This window comes from Balaenoptera borealis, assembly GCF_965194805.1.
Source record: "Balaenoptera borealis genome assembly, chromosome: 7".
In the NCBI taxonomy this organism is placed as follows: domain Eukaryota; kingdom Metazoa; phylum Chordata; class Mammalia; order Artiodactyla; family Balaenopteridae; genus Balaenoptera; species Balaenoptera borealis.
In genome coordinates, this window is record NC_138864.1 from 21,892,692 (window position 1) to 21,910,135 (window position 17,444).

The 17,444-nt window shown below is 40.4% G+C and overlaps 2 protein-coding genes across 5 annotated transcripts in view; one reads left to right on the plus strand and one right to left on the minus strand.

Annotated features, from left to right (window-relative positions):
- RINT1 (RAD50 interactor 1) overlaps positions 1–15,269 on the minus strand; it is a 26,759-nt gene extending 11,490 nt beyond the window's left edge. For 2 of the 4 annotated variants that reach the window (XM_082399777.1, XM_082399776.1), the window contains exons 1-7: positions 15,036–15,269; positions 14,591–14,636; positions 8,659–8,843; positions 4,902–5,143; positions 2,160–2,333; positions 1,912–2,061; positions 1,196–1,352 (exon numbers count right to left, since the gene is read on the minus strand). In XM_082399777.1, the coding sequence (XP_082255903.1) occupies positions 1,196–1,352; positions 1,912–2,061; positions 2,160–2,333; positions 4,902–5,143; positions 8,659–8,843; positions 14,591–14,636; positions 15,036–15,077 (996 nt within the window). In that variant the 5' untranslated portion in view covers positions 15,078–15,269. Of the gene's footprint in view, positions 1–1,195; positions 1,353–1,911; positions 2,062–2,159; positions 2,334–4,901; positions 5,144–8,658; positions 8,844–11,588; positions 11,655–14,590; positions 14,637–15,035 lie in introns of those variants that run through there. The other 2 variants (XM_082399778.1, XM_082399779.1) reach the window with 2 other exon arrangements.
- A 351-nt stretch (positions 15,270–15,620) lies between these two features.
- The window catches only part of PUS7 (pseudouridine synthase 7), a 59,460-nt gene continuing 57,636 nt past the window's right edge, over positions 15,621–17,444 (plus strand). Inside the window, exon 1 of the mRNA XM_082399815.1 lies at positions 15,621–15,759. The gene's annotated coding sequence lies outside the window, so the exon portion shown is untranslated. The remainder of the gene's footprint in view (positions 15,760–17,444) is intronic.

The window sequence follows — 17,444 nt, forward strand, 5'->3', positions numbered from 1 at the left end:
CCTGTTGTGTGCTAGATGCTGGGAATACAGAAATGAAAAAAGGGACAGTAGCTACTCTCGGGGGGCTGCATAGTTCAGGCTTGATGTCAGAGTACTAGGACCACTGGAACCACACTTCAGGAAGCAACAATATAGCTCACAATTTTCTTACTTCAAATGACCACTGCCTCTCTACAGTTTAGGTTTATTGTTTTGTCTCACACTTACTAATAGGTTCTACTCTTCTTTCCACCAACACCCCATCCAAAAAAGGAGACCCATGAAGTACAAAAGAACAAGCTGAATTTAAGAACCAGAAATCCATTGTCACTCTACTCCATTCCTATACAGACGTAACTGCTTATCCCTTGATTCCTTTAAAATTCTATAAAGCCTATAAACTCATTTATAGATGACACGTACAATGCCTGGTGTAATCTGGCATTTAATAACATTTACTTCAAAACACCGAGAAATTAAGAATATATTTTAAAAATAAAACATGTCGCTATTACAAAAAAAAAAAAAAAAACACCGAATCCCTCTGCTACTTGCACTGCATTAGATGTAGCAAGACTCAAGGATAAACAGTATCCACCCCCTAGCAACTCCCAAAGTTATAATTCTCAACAAATTCAATCAAATTTCATTGAAAACAGTTGTCAGTGATTGTTTTTCTGATCAAATTAAAGAAAAAAATCTCAGCAGTATGCCCCATACACATGGGTATAGTCCCTCAACTAAAATGTTGGTGATAATTTCCTCAAAGCCATTCCTGTCACTTATCCCCATACTCTGTCTTGCACAGCTACAAATCATTTTAGCATCAGCACTTCTACTCAAAAACTAATGCTCTACTATCTTTTGATTCTCACTTTTCTTTCTGATATATTTATAAACCTGAAGGAGCAATTTGCACAGTGGAACACATGTGGATCCAGTTGTAAAAAGTGCCACAGCAAATGCTACAGCACACCCCAGGGGAAACTTCAGAAACTGGTCAGATGATGTGCTAATGAGTGAGCTGATTCCTACAACAAATGAACACAAGTCCCAAAATATATCTATAAAGGGCAGTGACAAAACAGGAATTTAGCTCTTCAGAGAAAAACAGAAATGTGAATAGAATCAGATTTTAACTCAAACCAGCAAAAGTATAGGAAGCCTTAACATTTGCTATTAATAAAAACCAAGGGCAAGAATTGGCAAAGCACACCTTGCTTATCACATTAGTTTGTCGGTTCCCTCTGAAGTGATACCTGAACCTCTTTTGAAGGGGAGTCAGCATAATCTGGATGGGCAGGATGACAGAAGGGGATGCCGGAAGAGAGTATTTTTCTGGAAGTTGTTTTGGCTCAGTAAGTAATTCATCTCTGACATAGTCAAGTCAAGGAAAAAGCATATGTATATGTGTGTATACACACACACACACACATATGTATGTATACACACATTTTTCCAAGAGACATATATGATACTAAGTAAAATTAATTATAATACAGATAATATGTAGTCTAACTTGACATTACATATGACTTCAGTAAAAAGTACATGAAAAATGTTATTAGAATTAATCTTTCCTAAAATAAAGAATAATAAGTAGTAAGGAAACATATTCAAGTAATCGTGCTATTAAATCAGTACTAAGTTACTAAGGTTTCTTCCCAATTGCCCATTTTTTTGTTTGTCCCATGAGACCTATATGTGATGCAAACTTGTGCAGTCATGCATTTCAGAACTCCTCACAGCCCTCCCACCCACATGAAATTTATGTGGAAGGAGAACAGTCCATGGGCATACATAGATCCAGTCCAAACCCACTACTCCCTGGCCACTTTCAGAAAGCTTTACTCTCTGGTCACTTTACTCTCTGGCCACAAATCCACTCTAGAAAAAAGAAATTTTAGTGAGTTTTAACTCCAACAAAGATACGAGGTTTGTAGTTTCAGGAGCTGACAAAATAGTGTCTCCAAGTTACTGTATATCTCAGGGGCACTGGCTGGTCGACTTATGCCAACAGTTTGAGACTGAGGGGGTGCGATGAATGGCCAATGAAGCTGTGCTAAAATTTCCTCAAAGTCACTGTAACAGAAAAGTGACACAAGTATTACAGTAAACTACAGTGAGCACCAAATATCCATCTGAAAGCAATTACCATGAAATATGGATAAATTTCTTGCCTTGTAAGCTTGTCCTTGAGAATTTTATGCCAGAATTTAACAGTGGCTCTCATGAAACCAAGAAGATGAGTACAGGATGATTCCTGAAGCTTGATGTCAAGTTCTGCCATAGAGACCAGAGTAGAAGCTGCCTCTAGGACATTATTGGTCATCAGATATTGCTGAATGTTATCACTGGAAAACAAGGCAAAGCAAACTGTAAAGACAGTTTGTTCACAATAATTCCAGATGTGGAAAAACTGCTGCTTCCTCCTGCTTTATATAAAGCTACATCCAAGAAAGAAGGAAGCGCCACCTTGTAGTGGCTTTTTTACCTGATACCCAAGTCTCTGGGAGCCTGGAGTCCTCAAATTCAGCATCCTTCTAAGAACAGTGGCCTGTGTTCAGGATACCTCCCTCCACCTTTCCCTTCCCACCCCTCCCAAGGTAACAGAATTTTCCTTTGTCACATTCCCTCAGGCACCACTCATTTCTAATAAATCTGTCTTTGACAGAAGTCTGTCATATCTTAATCCAAAGGGGAGAATGTGGGTGGCATCTGGTAAGGTCAAATATGGTAGACTTCAATATTTACCTACTTTGCCCAGCTAAACTGGATTATAGGAAACTTAGGGAGGTGGCACCTCAGAGTCTAGTCCTTTCAAGTTACTGTTAGCCAAGTTGCAGACAAAATTTAAGGTAAGCTCTACAGCGAGGGTAGCAAACTCAAATGCCTGGAAAGGCCTGATGGGCAAAGTAAATGAAAAAAGCAAAGCGGGCGGGGACTAGGACAAGCTAAAAAGCACATACCCCATCCTAAGGCTCCAGCCAAGTGCTGCCACACTGGAGTGTAGGTCCAATGTAGCCAAATCTTAAAAATTTTCAACAGAATCCAGAAATCAAGATTTCCATGTAAAAATCAAACCAATTAATCAAATTCTTTAAAACAAGCCAAATACAACCTATCTTCAGGATTCATTCAGCCCATGACTACCATTTTGCATATTGGCTAAATAAAACGAAACATTTAAAACTGAAATGTTTCTTTTGATAAAAATAACATTCTGTATCTTAAGCCAGAATAGGAACAAAATTTAACCTTTTCAATAATTAATCGCAGTTCAGGGGTCAGAAGTGCTCTCCCTCTAGGCAGCCTGTGTACATCCTACCCAGGCTTGGCCACTTCGCTAGGTGACAGTGAGCTGGGACTCTCATCCCCCGCCAAGTGCCACGCTTCGGTTACGCTCCTGGGTGGGCACAGCACCCTCCTTAAGCACAGGAATGTGTACCGCCACCCTGCCCAGCTCCACTATGCACTAGTACTTTCCCCTCTCCCTCCACCACGAGCGGCCTTTGTTTTCCACCATCACTGCTTCAGGCCTCAACAATCATACTAATCTCATGTGTGTATTATTCTATTTCTGACAGCCCTTTTGGCCTTCCCCTATGCTCATTCTCTCATTTTTCGTTCTTCTCCTTTCCTAGTCATTCTTGCTAAGTTTTTTAACAGATTTTGTCTTGTTTTTTAAATTTTTCATTTATTTATTTACTTATTGGCTGTGTTGGGTCTTTGTTGCTGCGCGCAGGCTTCTCCCCAGTTGTGGTGAACGGGGGCTACTCTTCGTTGCAGTGTGAGGTCTTCTCATTGTGGTGGCTTCTCTTGTTGCAGAGCACAGGCTCTAGGTGCACGGGCTTCAGTAGTTGTGGCACGTGGCCTCAGGAGTTGTGGCTCGTGGGCTCCAGAGCATAGGCTCAGTAGTTGTGGCGCAGGGACTTAGTTGCTCTGTGGCACGTGGGATCTTCCCAGACCAGGGCTCGAACCCATGTCCCCTGCACTGGCAGGTGGATTCTTAACCACTGCGCCACCAGGGAAGTCCCCAGATTTTGTCTTTTATAGCTATTTTCAGAATTTAAATCATGAAACCAAAAAATCTACCAATGTAGGCAGAAATGTTAATATAGCTTGTTTGAAAGGCAATACCAGACACAATCAACTACCAGTGATATGTATTCAATTCAAAAAGAGGTACAGTAGACCCTTGAGCAACATGGGTTTGAAGTGCACGAGTCCACTTATACACAGATTTTTTTCAGTAGTAAATACTACAGTAGTACACGATCCCTGGGTGATTGAATCCGTGAATGTGGAGCTATGGATAGGGAGGAATCGTGGATACAGAGGGCTGACTATGAGCTGTATGCAGATCTGACATCCGAGGAGAGCTGATGCTCCTAAGCCCTGCGTTGTTCAGGGGTCCACTGTATTTCTTTATTTTTCCCTATCCAGAAGTAGCAGGACTCTGTTTTTCATCTACTAATACTGTGTAGCTCTTCTTAGGTGACACCCATTGAAAAAAAATCAAATTATAGAGAAAGCAATCCATTTCATTAAGTGACCGTCTCTAAAAGGTAAAAGAGGAATATTACCACACTGATGAGTTGCTTTATTAATTTGGCATTATAATCATTTTTATCATGTGTTCACAATATAACTATAACAATAACTATAATTCACAATATAACTATAACTAAAATTTTTTACTTGGATTACTTTCTTTCAAACGCAAATTAAGCTCCCTGAAAAGTTTATGTTCATTCATAATAAAGGAAAAGAATCATTATCATAATGCTATTTTCATAACTGGTAAAATCACATTATTATAATCTTTAATTACCTCAATTATTTAATGGCATGCACATACTCTCTAAAACATAGCCTCAAAGGAAAATAATAATTATGAGAACAAAGAGGCCTATTTTTACCTGAGTTCTTCAATTTGTGAAATCCATTTAAGATAAGCAAGATGCCGTTCAATCTCTTCAATTTGGTTAATCATGGCTCCAAGATCTTCTATCCAGGGCTGAGCGGTCAGCAGATGGCTGTTAATGGAACTGAAGAGATGGCTTTCTTGCTCCAGAAAGTGATTAAGGAATTGCTTTGATTCTTCTGCATTTTTTAAGGCACTCTGAATTCTTTTAGGGATTTCTGATGAAACTGTAAGTACCTGCCCATACCAACAACAAAAAATAAAAAACAGCAGCAACCAGATAAGATTCTCATAACCTTTTTTATTAGTTACCTTCAAAATGCATGTTTGTTCTAATAGAAATGAAAACTGTCATTTAAAAGCTTCAAAAGAAACATTGGATTTCTACATCCTGTACTAACCAAACCTCAACATGAAATGCTCTATGTGGAGGTGTGTAGGGAGGGCCCCCAGTAAACATCTTTGGATCTACCATCATGAAGCTCAGCACTTTCAGAGGGTCCAGCCAAAGAACATTTACCTGCTTTATCTACTAATCATTTTCTTTCAAAAACAAATGAGGCTCTGATTCTAAAAGTCTGGGTAACTATTTGCAAAAGTTCCCCAGGTGATTCTGATTTAAGCCCAGATTGAGAAGGAACTATTGACTTGGTAAGATGATACCCAGGTAATACCTTTAGATATGATATTTATTAAATGAATTTTTCTTACAGCAGATGGAAAAACATATACAAATATCAGGCATCAGTACAATATGATAAGAATATTATAGAGGAATTTCAATTTAATCAACACTGATTAGACACTCTATACCAGGCACTGTGCTAAGGTCTGACAGATAAATTAGACACAGCATCTGCCCTTAAGCTCAGCTGGTATGGAAGAGAGATGTAGGCAAACCTTCAACAGTGGGATTAGTGCAACAAAAGAGATGCCAGGTATAATGGTGTACTAAGGCAGTGCTTCCCAGACTTGAACGTGCACAGGAATCACCTAGAGATCTGGTTATAGTGCAGATTCAGACTTAACAGGCCTGAAGTAGGGACTGAGATTCTGCATTTCTTACAAGCTCCCACACTTTGAGTAGAAGGTTTTGGGGTGCACGGCAATTGTGCTTGCATGGCTCACGCACAGACCTTTGCAGGTTGGGTGGAAATTTTTAGGGAAGTTTGGAAGGAAAAGGCATTTCAGGCAAAGAAACAGCTCAGTCATGATGAGAGAACAGCAAAGAGGGGAGTAGGGCAGAGAATCCAGTTCAAAGAAATGCAGAGAGAAGAGATAAGCCTAGACAGGTAGGGAGAGACCAAATCACAGGCAGCATCTTGAGCATTAGAAGAATGTGGGCTTTTCCCGACAGGCAATGGGAAGCCATTAAGAGTTTTTAATAAGGGGATAATTCAGTGGGATTTATGATTTAGAAAGTTAGATTTATGACTTAATGATAAATAATCATGTTTATTCTCATATTTATAATAATAAAAACTGGGAATAGCAAAAAGGTCCACCAATAAGGTCCTGATTAAATAAATTATGTACAGCTGTATTTGAATACCATAAAACCATTAAAAAAGATCTATACATATAGATATAATAGGAAAACAAGTAGTATATTACATTAATTGTAAAACGTTAAGCTATGCATATTTTAAATACATATATGCTTGCATACACATTTTAACTGTATATATTTTATATATTTGCTTATTTACATATAGTAAAGTTTCTGTAAGGAATAAAAAAGAAAGATAGTTACTGTGGCAGTAGGAAAAAAACAGAAGATGGGCAAACTACCATCAAACGCAAGAGAGAATGCAGCTCTAAACTGAGGTGGTGGCAGGGGATGGACACCAGAGACATCAAGGAGGCAGAACCCAGATGTCTTGGTGCTGAGGGTAGAGGAACAATCCAGGTCTCAGGAATGACTGACAGGCAGATAGATGCTGGTGCCATCTTCCAAGATAGGGAAGCATCTTAAGAGATGGACCAGTACAGCTTTGGACGTGCTGAATCTGAGGTTCAATTAGGTACTTCAGCAGAAGCTTCCATGGTCATCAGGGAAACGAGCCTGATTATATTAAGTCCAAGAGCAAATGGTCAACTAGGAAGTGAATACAGATACAAAGTAAGATGACTTTTTGAAGAAGCCTAACAGTAAAAGGGACTAATATCTACTAAGGAAGAGGGGAGAGTTTTTTGGGTTTTTTTTTTTTAATATTTTATTTTATTTATTTATTTATTTATGGCTGTGTTGGGTCTTCGTTTCTGTGCGAGGGCTTTCTCTAGTTGCGGCAAGTGGGGGCCACTCTTCATCGCGGTGCGCAGGCCTCTCACTATCGCGGCCTCTCTTGTTGCGGAGCACACGCTCCAGACGCATAGGCTCAGTAGTTGTGGCTCACGGGCCTAGTTGCTCCGCGGCATGTGGGATCTTCCCAGATCAGGGCTCAAACCCGTGTCCCCTGCATTGGCAGGCAGATTCTCAACCACTGCGCCACCAAGGAAGCCCTGTTTTTTTTTTTTTTTTAATTTTTTTTTAAATGGGCCTCTGCTGCTGCTTTTTTTTTTTTTTTTTTTAATATTTATTTATTTATTTGGCTGTGCCGGGTCCTAGTTGCAGCACACGGGATCTTCGTTGCCACGCATGGGATCTTCACTGCAGGGCGCAGGATCCTTAGTTGCGGCATGCTGGCTCTTTTAGTTGTGGCATGTGGGATCCAGTTCCCTGACCAGGGATCGAACCCAGGCCCCCTGCATTGGGAGCACAGAGTCCCAACCACTGGACCACCAGGGAAGTCCCCTTTTTGTTTTTCTTTTTGTTTGGTTTTAAGGAAAAGATCTGGGTATGTCCATATGCTGAGGGGACAGGACTGGCTGAGGAGAAGAGAATGAAATTATAAGAGAGTGAAGCAAGTCCACTGAGGTAGCAGGTAGGAGCTGGGGCATAAGGACTGCCCTAGATTGATCCTCTGCTGAATTAAGAAGTAGAAATGGGGACTTCCCTGGTGGCGCAGTGGTTAAGAATTCGCCTGCCAATGCAGGGGACACAGGTTCGATCCCTGGTCTGGGAAGATCCCACATGCCTCGGAGCAACTAAGCCTGTGCACCACAACTACTGAGCCTGAGCTCTAGAGCCCGCGAGCCACAACTACTAAGCCCATGTGCCACCACTACTGAAATCCGTGCGCCTAGAGCCCGTGCTCCGCAACAAGAGAAGCCACCGCGATGAGAAGCCTGCACACCGCAACGAAGAGTAGCCCCGGCTCACCGCAACCAGAGAAAGCCCGCGTGCAGCAACAAAGACCCAATGCAGCCAAAATAAATAAATAAATTTATAAAAGAAGAAAAAAAATAAATCACTTATTAACCAACCACCCAGAAATAACCATTATTATAATGTTATACTTATTTTAATGTTTTCTCCCTATGTGTGCATATATAAAAAAATTGGAATGATGGTGTTGTAACATTTTGGTATCCCATGAATTTACTTTTAAAAGCATGTTAAAAGTCATTGTATGAAAATGTCAGACATAAATGTCAGACATAAATCATTATCAGTAGGAACTTTCTCTTTTACATAATTTGTAAAACACCTAGCACATTGTAGGTCCTTAAAACCTATTAAGCAGTTTTAAATGATTAGACTGTTTGTCACAATCTATATTTTCAAAAATGCCTATATAATAATGGTTATATTTACATTATATTATAATGAGTATACTACTGATATTGTTTCAATGAGTTTTAATACTTGCCTGTTCTTCTAACTGCATTTTACTTTCTGTCATCTGTTCTATGAGTTTATCAAGTTTCTTTAAAGATTTAAGGTCATTTCCGACTTCCTTTTCTATAAATTCCGCCACATAGGAAGGGAGATCACCATTATCTGTACCTTCACAGACTCGTTCGTTTCCAACGAGAGCTGCAATATTTATGTCACCTAAAATGAAAGAATAACAATTACTCAACACCACTAAGTACTATGGAGTTAAAGGAAATGCAAAAGATATACAAGGCAACATATCTACTTTCAAAAGTTAATTTAAAGAAAACACTACGTATATATGGCATTTTTGTATATATAGTACTTGTGTGTATATGTATATATATACACACATACACAAAAATACCCAAATGAATAGTGTGTAAATGAATATATGTATATATACATACACACTATATTTTATATATTTATATAAAGCACTCAGCCCTCCACATCCATGAATTCAACTGACTGCAGATAAAAATTTTTTTTAATCCAAAAAGTTCCAAAAAGCAAAATGAATTTGCCATGCTCCAGTAACTATTTACATAGCATTTACATTGTATGCAAAACTATTATTATTATTAGCATTAGGCATTAAGTAACCTAGAGATGATTTAAAGCATACAGAGAATATGTGTAGGTTACGGGCAAATACTGTGCCATTTTATATAAAGGACTTGAACGTACAGGGATCTTGATATTCGCAGAGGTCCTGGAATCAATGCCCCATGGATACCAATGGATGACTGTATATATTTATATATATTTATATATATTTATATATATATATGGGTATATATATGCATATAAATACACATACACACACACACACACACACACACAAATACTCAAATGAATAGCTATAAAGCAATCTATCGATCAAGTACTACTACAAAATGCTTAAGAGCTTAGGAAATTCTGAGTGAAAGAAAAATTACTAAACTCTGTCCTAGTACCCACAGGTTGCAATAGATGTTGGCATGACAATGCAGTTACAAACAGATACTAAACTTTTCTAGACAACTGTGTATCTTAAGAATCTATTTTATTACTGGGGGGAAAAAGGTCAAATCTGATTCTGCTGATGCAGCTTTTATTAAATTAGTAATATATTTTCAAAATTTGTGAGGAACCAGATGGTATAGTCTAGAATAACACCAAAGGAGGACTCTGGTTTTAAAATGTTTTAAAAAAAAGAAAAAAAAATGGTATTGAAAGATCTCAAGTACATGAAAAAAATCTGAAAGGGAGACCAATGAGTAAAAACTCCTCCTGATATAAGAGTAAAAGAGTTTTAAAAGCTTCAGATGCGATTGTACAAAGATGTACATTTCAGGGACTTCCTTGGTGGCGCAGTGGTTAAGAATCCGCCTGACAATGCAGGGGACACGGGTTCGAGCCCTGGTCCAGGAAGATCCCACATGCCGTAGAGCAACTAAGCCCATGAGCCACAACTACTGAGCCCGCGCGCCTAGAGCCCGTGCTCCACAACAAGAGAAGCCACCGCAATGAGAAGCCCGCCCACTGCAACAAAGAGTAACCCCTGCTCGCCGGAACAAGAGAAAGCCCGTGCACAGCAACGAAGACCCAACACAGCCAAAAAAAATATTTTTTTTTAATAATAAAAATAAATTAATTATAAAAAAAAGATGTCCATTTCAGAAACAGAAAAAAAAAAAAAAGAAATACGAGAGAAAACACAGATTACCAGGAAAAACTCAAAATGGCTAATGCAACCACTAAATTGTACAATCTAAAGTGAGATTCTTCCCATGGCAAATAAACTAGACTTGGCCAATTCATATTGGACTTATTAAATATGACAAAAACAGGTGATTTGGAACCCTCTTAAGAAGAGTGGTAGCAGAGGCAACATGTACTATAGCAGAACACACAATGCCCAGTGAAAACAGGAACGCTATGTAGCTTTGCTCTCATCCCACCGAGCATGTGAAATTTCCCAGAGTCTACTCCTTATTCTATGCTTGAAAGTCGATCATTTCCTGTAGTTCACAAGTCAGTTTTTCACTCTGCAGGAGTCTATACCTTCTTCCACTCTCCAGAATATTTAAGACATAATTAAGCAATTTAAGTTACCTTGAATTCTTTGTGGAATGAGGGAAGATTCAAATATATAAATTAAAAAATTCTGACTTTTATTTAAACAAAACACTTAAAACAAATTTCTAGTAAACAATCCACTTCAAAGGCAATTAAATTATTTTCCATGGTCCTAAATTTGTGGACCAACAGCACTGCTCCTCTCTTCCAGAGTATCTCTAGCTATACCTTTGCTGATGGTCTGTGCCAGCATGGCTTTCTAAATCTGCCCTGAACCCAAGAAACCTGAAGGCTCACAGCAGTTTCTTGACAAAGACCCACAGCCGGCTGCCATGTCCTTCTCCTACTCCCACCCCCATGTGCTAAGATGAACTGTTTCCTTTTGAAGTGTGTTTCCATGGGTAAGCTACTCCTTTTGGTTACTTATGGTTTCCTTCTTCCTGAAAAGTTTAGGAAACCTGAAGTTTGGGTCAAACTTTGTAATGGTAACTCCATGTCACTGTGCAGCCATTAAGTTCCCTGATATTAAACACGCTCAGGGGACTTCCCTGGTGGTGCAGTGGTTAAGACTCTGTGCTCCCAATGCAGGGGGCCCAGGTTTGATCCCTAGCCAGGGAACTGGATCCCACATGCACACCACAACTAAGAGTTCACATGCTGCAACTAAGGAGCCCACATGCCTCAACTAAAAGGAGTCCACATGCCGCAGCTAAGGAACCAGTGAGCTGCAGCTAAGAAGCCAGTGAGCCGCAACTAAGGTGCCCGCCTGCCACAACTAAGACCTGGCGCAACCAAATAAATAAATAAAAATTTTTAAAAAAAATTTTAAAATAAATAAATAAATAAACCACGCTCAACTCTACTAAGTCCACGACTTGAATGATTCCACATACAGCGTTTAATCTCCCTAGAGATGAGTTGTACCTAGAAATTTAAAAAACAAACAAAAAAACAAGATACTGTAAAAATTCAGAGTAATAGCCATTGAACTCCAAATGAAAATAAATACTATAAAATAAGGCCCCAGAGAAAAAGAGAGTAGACTTCATAGAAACCAAACATTAGAATAAACCTGAACATACAGTGCATTTCTCTACTTCAGGTTTGCCTGAAGGATTTGGTTGTCTCTAAACAAACCATTAATGGTTTGTTAAAAGCTTGACTGTACTAGTATATATTTCGTTACAAGGACTACAACAATTTCTAAAAAACAAAACAAACAAAAACAAAAAACAAACAAGATGTGTACATGAGAGATAAAGCTGGGGCAACAATACAGAACCTCCTGGGAGCTCTGCTAGTTGGACTTCACCTCTGTTCTTCCTTGGAGCTGCCCTTGTAGAAGCGGCTCTTTACCAAAAATAAAGCGTTTTTCTTTCTTTCTTTTTTTTTAATTGAAGTATAGTTGCTATACAATATTATATGTTACAGGTGTACAATATAGTGATTCACAATTTTTAAAGGTTATGCTCCATTTGTAATTATAAAACACTGGCTATATTCCCCACATCGTACAATATATCCTCATAGCTTTTTTTTTTTTTTAATTTTTATTGGAGCATAGTTGATTTACAATGTGTTAGTTTCAGGTGTACAGCAAAGTGAATCAGTTATACATAAACATATATCCACTCTTTCTTAGATTCTTTCCCATATAGGTCATTACAGAGTACTGAGAGAGTTCCCTGTGCTATACAGTAGGTCCTTATTAGTTATCTATTTTATATATAGTACGGTGTATATGTCAATCCCAATCTCCCAACGTATCCCTCCCTCCCTCTCCCCCCGGGTAACCATGTTTGTTTTCTACATCTGTGACTCTATTTCTGTTTTGTAAGTAAGTTCATTTGTACCATTTCTTTATATTCCACACGTAAGCAATATCATATGATATTTGTCTTTCTCTGTCTGACTTACTTCACTCAGTGCTTATTTTATACATAATAGTTTGTAATTCTAAATCCCCTACCCCTATATTGCCCCTCCCCGCTGGTAACCACTAGTTTGTTCTCTGTATCTGTGAGTCTGCTTCTCAAAAATAAAGTTTTAAGGAAACAGCAATGAAAGGCAAGAGGTTATAATCAGCCTCATTAAAAAACAACAGTCACTTCTGACAAAATGAAGATAAGAATATCTAACTAAAGATATGCCTAAATGCAAAATGTAACTACAAGAGATTAACATAATATATACCAGTATTTAGTACTGTGTATGTTCCCCTCCCCCAGGCCTTAAAAAAACCAAATTTTCCTTTGTTCTATTCAATTTTTAAGAATTAAAAGCTTCTTCACATGCAATGAGAATGAGTAGCCCACTGGCAGGTAGAAGTGAAACTAGTAAGAGTCTATGCCTCAACTTCCCTACTATAAATTCTAACATTTGCCCAGCCTACACTCAAAGGTTGTAAATGGGACTAAAATCCATGTTTCCTGAATTTCAGAACAATATTCTTATTCTCCTTCAGATACGATCAGAATTGGCTGGTCTGCATCAAACTTTATTACTACAGGACTCCATCTACTATTAAGTACAGGAGTCACAATGTCGACTTTTTTAATTTATCTTATATAAAACATGTGAGTTGTGTGGTGTATCTGCAGACACAGAGGCAGGGCTATGTGCAGAGGGAATGTTTTGTGAAGATAAGCTTGCTGTAGCTTAGGGAGTAAATTCTATCTTCACTTTTTACAAAAAATTATACTCTTTTGATTTAACCATTTAAATGCAGCATAGTACATTCTTAGTCAAATGACATTCTTCAAAATGACATAGTGGTGATTTGGAGGGGTGGTTAATGTCTCTCCTCTCCTATATTTTTTGTAAAGAGCACTTCTAATTGCAAAGAAATTGACCAAGCCAACAAAGGAGGGTCTACAGCTCAGTGGCATCAACTTCCCAGGCATCTGAATGGGGCAAAGGTGGAAATGGGAAGGGTTAAACTGAACGATATGAGGTACTCTTAAATCCTTTAAGGAAAAGGAGCTAACTTGTGGCAGCTGTGACTGTCAAGTGCTATGAAGTACTCAGAGCTTTCTTTCTGAGGCAGATTGCAGCAACAGGCAATGTTAAGGGCAAGTCTAACTCCTAAAGCCAATATAGTAACACAAGCACCCCTTCTGTTACTACTACTCATTCCCAGACTATTTGCCGTGGTCAGAAGAACCAAAAACCCTCTGATGGAACAGCTGTTCCATGCTTCCCCCTTCCTCTCCCAGTAAATTTCACTTCAAAAGCCCCTGAAGATTCCTTGATTTCCAAAATCTTGCCACGTTTAGCTTATAAAAGTAAAATACCATAGGTCCACACCCCTGGTATATGCTCCTGTCCTAGGAAGGAAATGGAGATATTGACCTTTTCCCTATCCAGTTCAAGATCCAGGAACCAAGTTATCTGTTGTGCTCTTCCCAGATCAACGATTACCTGCAAATTCATTGAAGGTAAATACAACTAAACAATGATCATTTGACTCCTTTGAACGCAACTAAGGTGGTGGTCATCTCTCCTAGATCATTAGCCCCTCGAAGTTCCTGATGCTTAATAAGTTGATGCTTCACGAAAATAACAGGCAGGCCCCAATTTCTCTGAATCCAGTACGAAGGGCAGCACTGGAGTGAAACCACACAAGTCCCTGCACTAGGTAGGGGACAGGAAGTGCTCTTCTCTAAATCATCCCATATTTTACCATCTTGAAAGGCAAAAATATGTGTATGATGATAATCAGTGTTTAATACAGAAAGAGAAAAAGAGATGCTTCATCTAAAAGATAACAGGCTAAGGCCCTTCTCGATGCAGACCCTTGAGGGCAGAGTTTTGGAGAGATGGCTGGGTAGAAAGTGCTAAGGTGTTTGGAGTCCGCTTACTTTTCTCCTTGATGTTCTTCCTTTGGTCACCATTTTCAGAGCAGCACTAGAAGGAGAACAGGTGTGACAAACACATCAGGACTGAAGTGATAGGTGGAACTCGCACAGGGTTCCCAGAGGGCATCCACTGGAAGACAACGAGGTCCCAGCCCCCTCCCTCTGGGGCCTTCCTGAGAGACCAGGATCTGGAGGTTCTAAAAAGGGCCACCTCCCCAGAATGACCTGTGTCATCTCACCGGGATCACCAGAGCCATCGCACTGGGACCACCTCCCCCGGGAGGTCTTTGCCACCTCACCAGAGTTGCAAGAGCCATCTCCCCCGGGCCACCGTAACCGCGTCCCTAGGCCGCCAAGGCCACTTCACCGAGGCACCCTCCCCTGGGAGGTCTGTGCCACCTCACTGGGCCACCAGTGTCCCCGCCCCGGGCCATAAAGGTCGCCTCACCCGGGTTGCCGGCGCCTTGCCGAAATCGCCGGCCAGGAGCATCCTGCCTCCGTGCGAGTCCTCGGCTCCTTGCGCAGCCAGCGTGGCCAATGGACTCCGGCTCCGGCCAGCGATCAAACACCAGCAGAGTTTCGAGACCGTAGCTCCCAGAGCCACAGCAACTTCCTCTGCCGTCTCTCTGGTTTCTTCCTCTCCTCCCAGAGAGGCCCTGCCCGCGCAGCCGCCGGCCGTGCGCGGTGGCTCCCCCTGCCGGCGGGGGGCCGGATCGGCCGCTCTGGAAGGAGAAGGGGGCGGGGCGGGGCGGTCCTTCTGAACCTCGGTAAACCTCCTCCACAGCATTGGGGTCGTTAAGGATGGAGCTTGCAGGTATCCCTCTCTCCACAGTGTAAATTCAATATGAATCATTTCAACTTATATTTTAGATGATATCCCAGATGTTCTGAGTGTGAGGAGGCGTGTTGACTAGCTTTAATGTATTTTGGTTGGACAGTTTAGTTGGAGAATTTCCAGTGTCTTTATCTTTGGCTCTTTTCTTTTAAGGCAGATCAAATTCATCTAGAGGTGACCCTCCAACTTCCTACCTGGAGGGTGCAGATCTGGTTGTAAACACTCTGGGACCTGAAAGGAGGAAAAGGACTCTGCGGCTAACATACACTTCAACCAGTGCAGGGACCAAAAAAGCCTGTCCTTTGCCAGGGAGGAGAACTAGGAGTGCCAGCAAGAGGTAAGTAGAGGACCTAGGGATTTGACAACTTCAGAAACAAACATGGAAGGTGGTACCACGGAGACGGAAACAGGGGAAGGGAAAAAAAGCAGCCCTTAGAGAAAACAGAAACCATTCAATGAGGAGAAAACTTCATTTATTTATACCCTGAGATGTGTGACACCATTGCAACCATAAAACAGTAACAGGCTACTATTTTAAAAGGAGCATTCAGAGACAAAAAAATATGATAGTAGAAATGAGAATTCAATAAAAACTTGGAAGATAAATGTTGGGAAGTATCCTAGGGGAAAAAAAAGCAAAAGGACAAAGAAATGAAAAATACAAAAGAAAAAATAAATTAGAGGACCACTACAGGGGTTCAAAATACAAAAAATAAGAATTGTAAAACAACAACAACCGGGATTAGGGAAGGAGTTATCACCAACAAAACAATTCAAGAAAATTTCCCCAAACTAGAGGTCATGAATTTCCAGCTTGAAGAGGTCCCACTGAGTGCCAAGCACAATGGGTACAACTTGACTCATCCCAAGGCTCATCGTTGTGAGATTGCAGCACACTGGGGGCAAAAAGACAATCCTAGCCTTCCAGAGAGAAAAAGAGATCATTTAGAAAGGATCAAGAATCGGCATATCTTTCAATTTCTCAATGGTCACAAAGAAAGCTAGAAGACATGGGAGCAGGTCTATTAAATTTCCAAAGAAAATTTATTTCAAACTGAAATTCTGTACGTGACTAGTAAACTACCAATCAAGTGTGGATAAAGAATAAAGGTGTGGGGACTTCCCTGGTGGTGCAGTGGTTAAGAATCCGCCTGCCAATCCAGGGGACCTGGGTTCGAGCCCTGGTCCGGGAAGATCCCACATGCCGCGGAGCAACTAAACCCGTGCGCCACAACTACTGAAGCCCGTGCGCCTAGAGCCCGTGCTCCGCAACAAGAGAAGCCACCGCAATGAGAAGCCCTCTTCCACAACGAAGAGTAGCCGCCGCTTGCCGCAACTAGAGAAAGCCCACGCACAGCCACGAAGACCCAACACAGCCAAAAGAAAAAAAAAAAAAAAAAGAATAAAGGTGTGTTCAGACATTCAAGAGCTCAAAGAATTTCCCTTTCATTTATTTCTCCTTCCTCAGGAAGCTACTGGAGATGTACTCCACTAAAATGAGGGCTAAACAAAGAAAAAGAATGCATGGGATATAGGAAACAGAAGACACAACACAGGAGAAAAATAAAGTGGGAAGCCCTGACAACAGCTGTGCACTAGACGTAGATGGTGCAGGTCAGAAGGCTCCAGAAGAGGCTCCTTCAGAAAGATTAGACTCATAGAACTTCTCATCTATCTGAATCTCTGGAGGGAGAGGTTTAAACAATCATTAAGAAGGCTTAGTGATGAATAGTAAAAATAAGATCATTATTAACTGCAAGAAAAACAAAAAATTGAGGAGGAGAAGTAATCATAGTATATTACTTTGCTCAAGATGTGAGTAATGTTTACCTAATTATCATGAAGTAAACACAAATCTGTTTTTAAAAGTACAGTGTAACTGGGGACTTCCCTGGTAGCGCAGTGGATAAGACTCCACTTCCAGTGAAGGGGGCCCGGGTTCAGTCCCTGGTCAGGGAATTAGATCCCACATGCATGCTGCAACTAAGAGTTTGCATGCCACAACTAAGGAGCCCTGGAGCT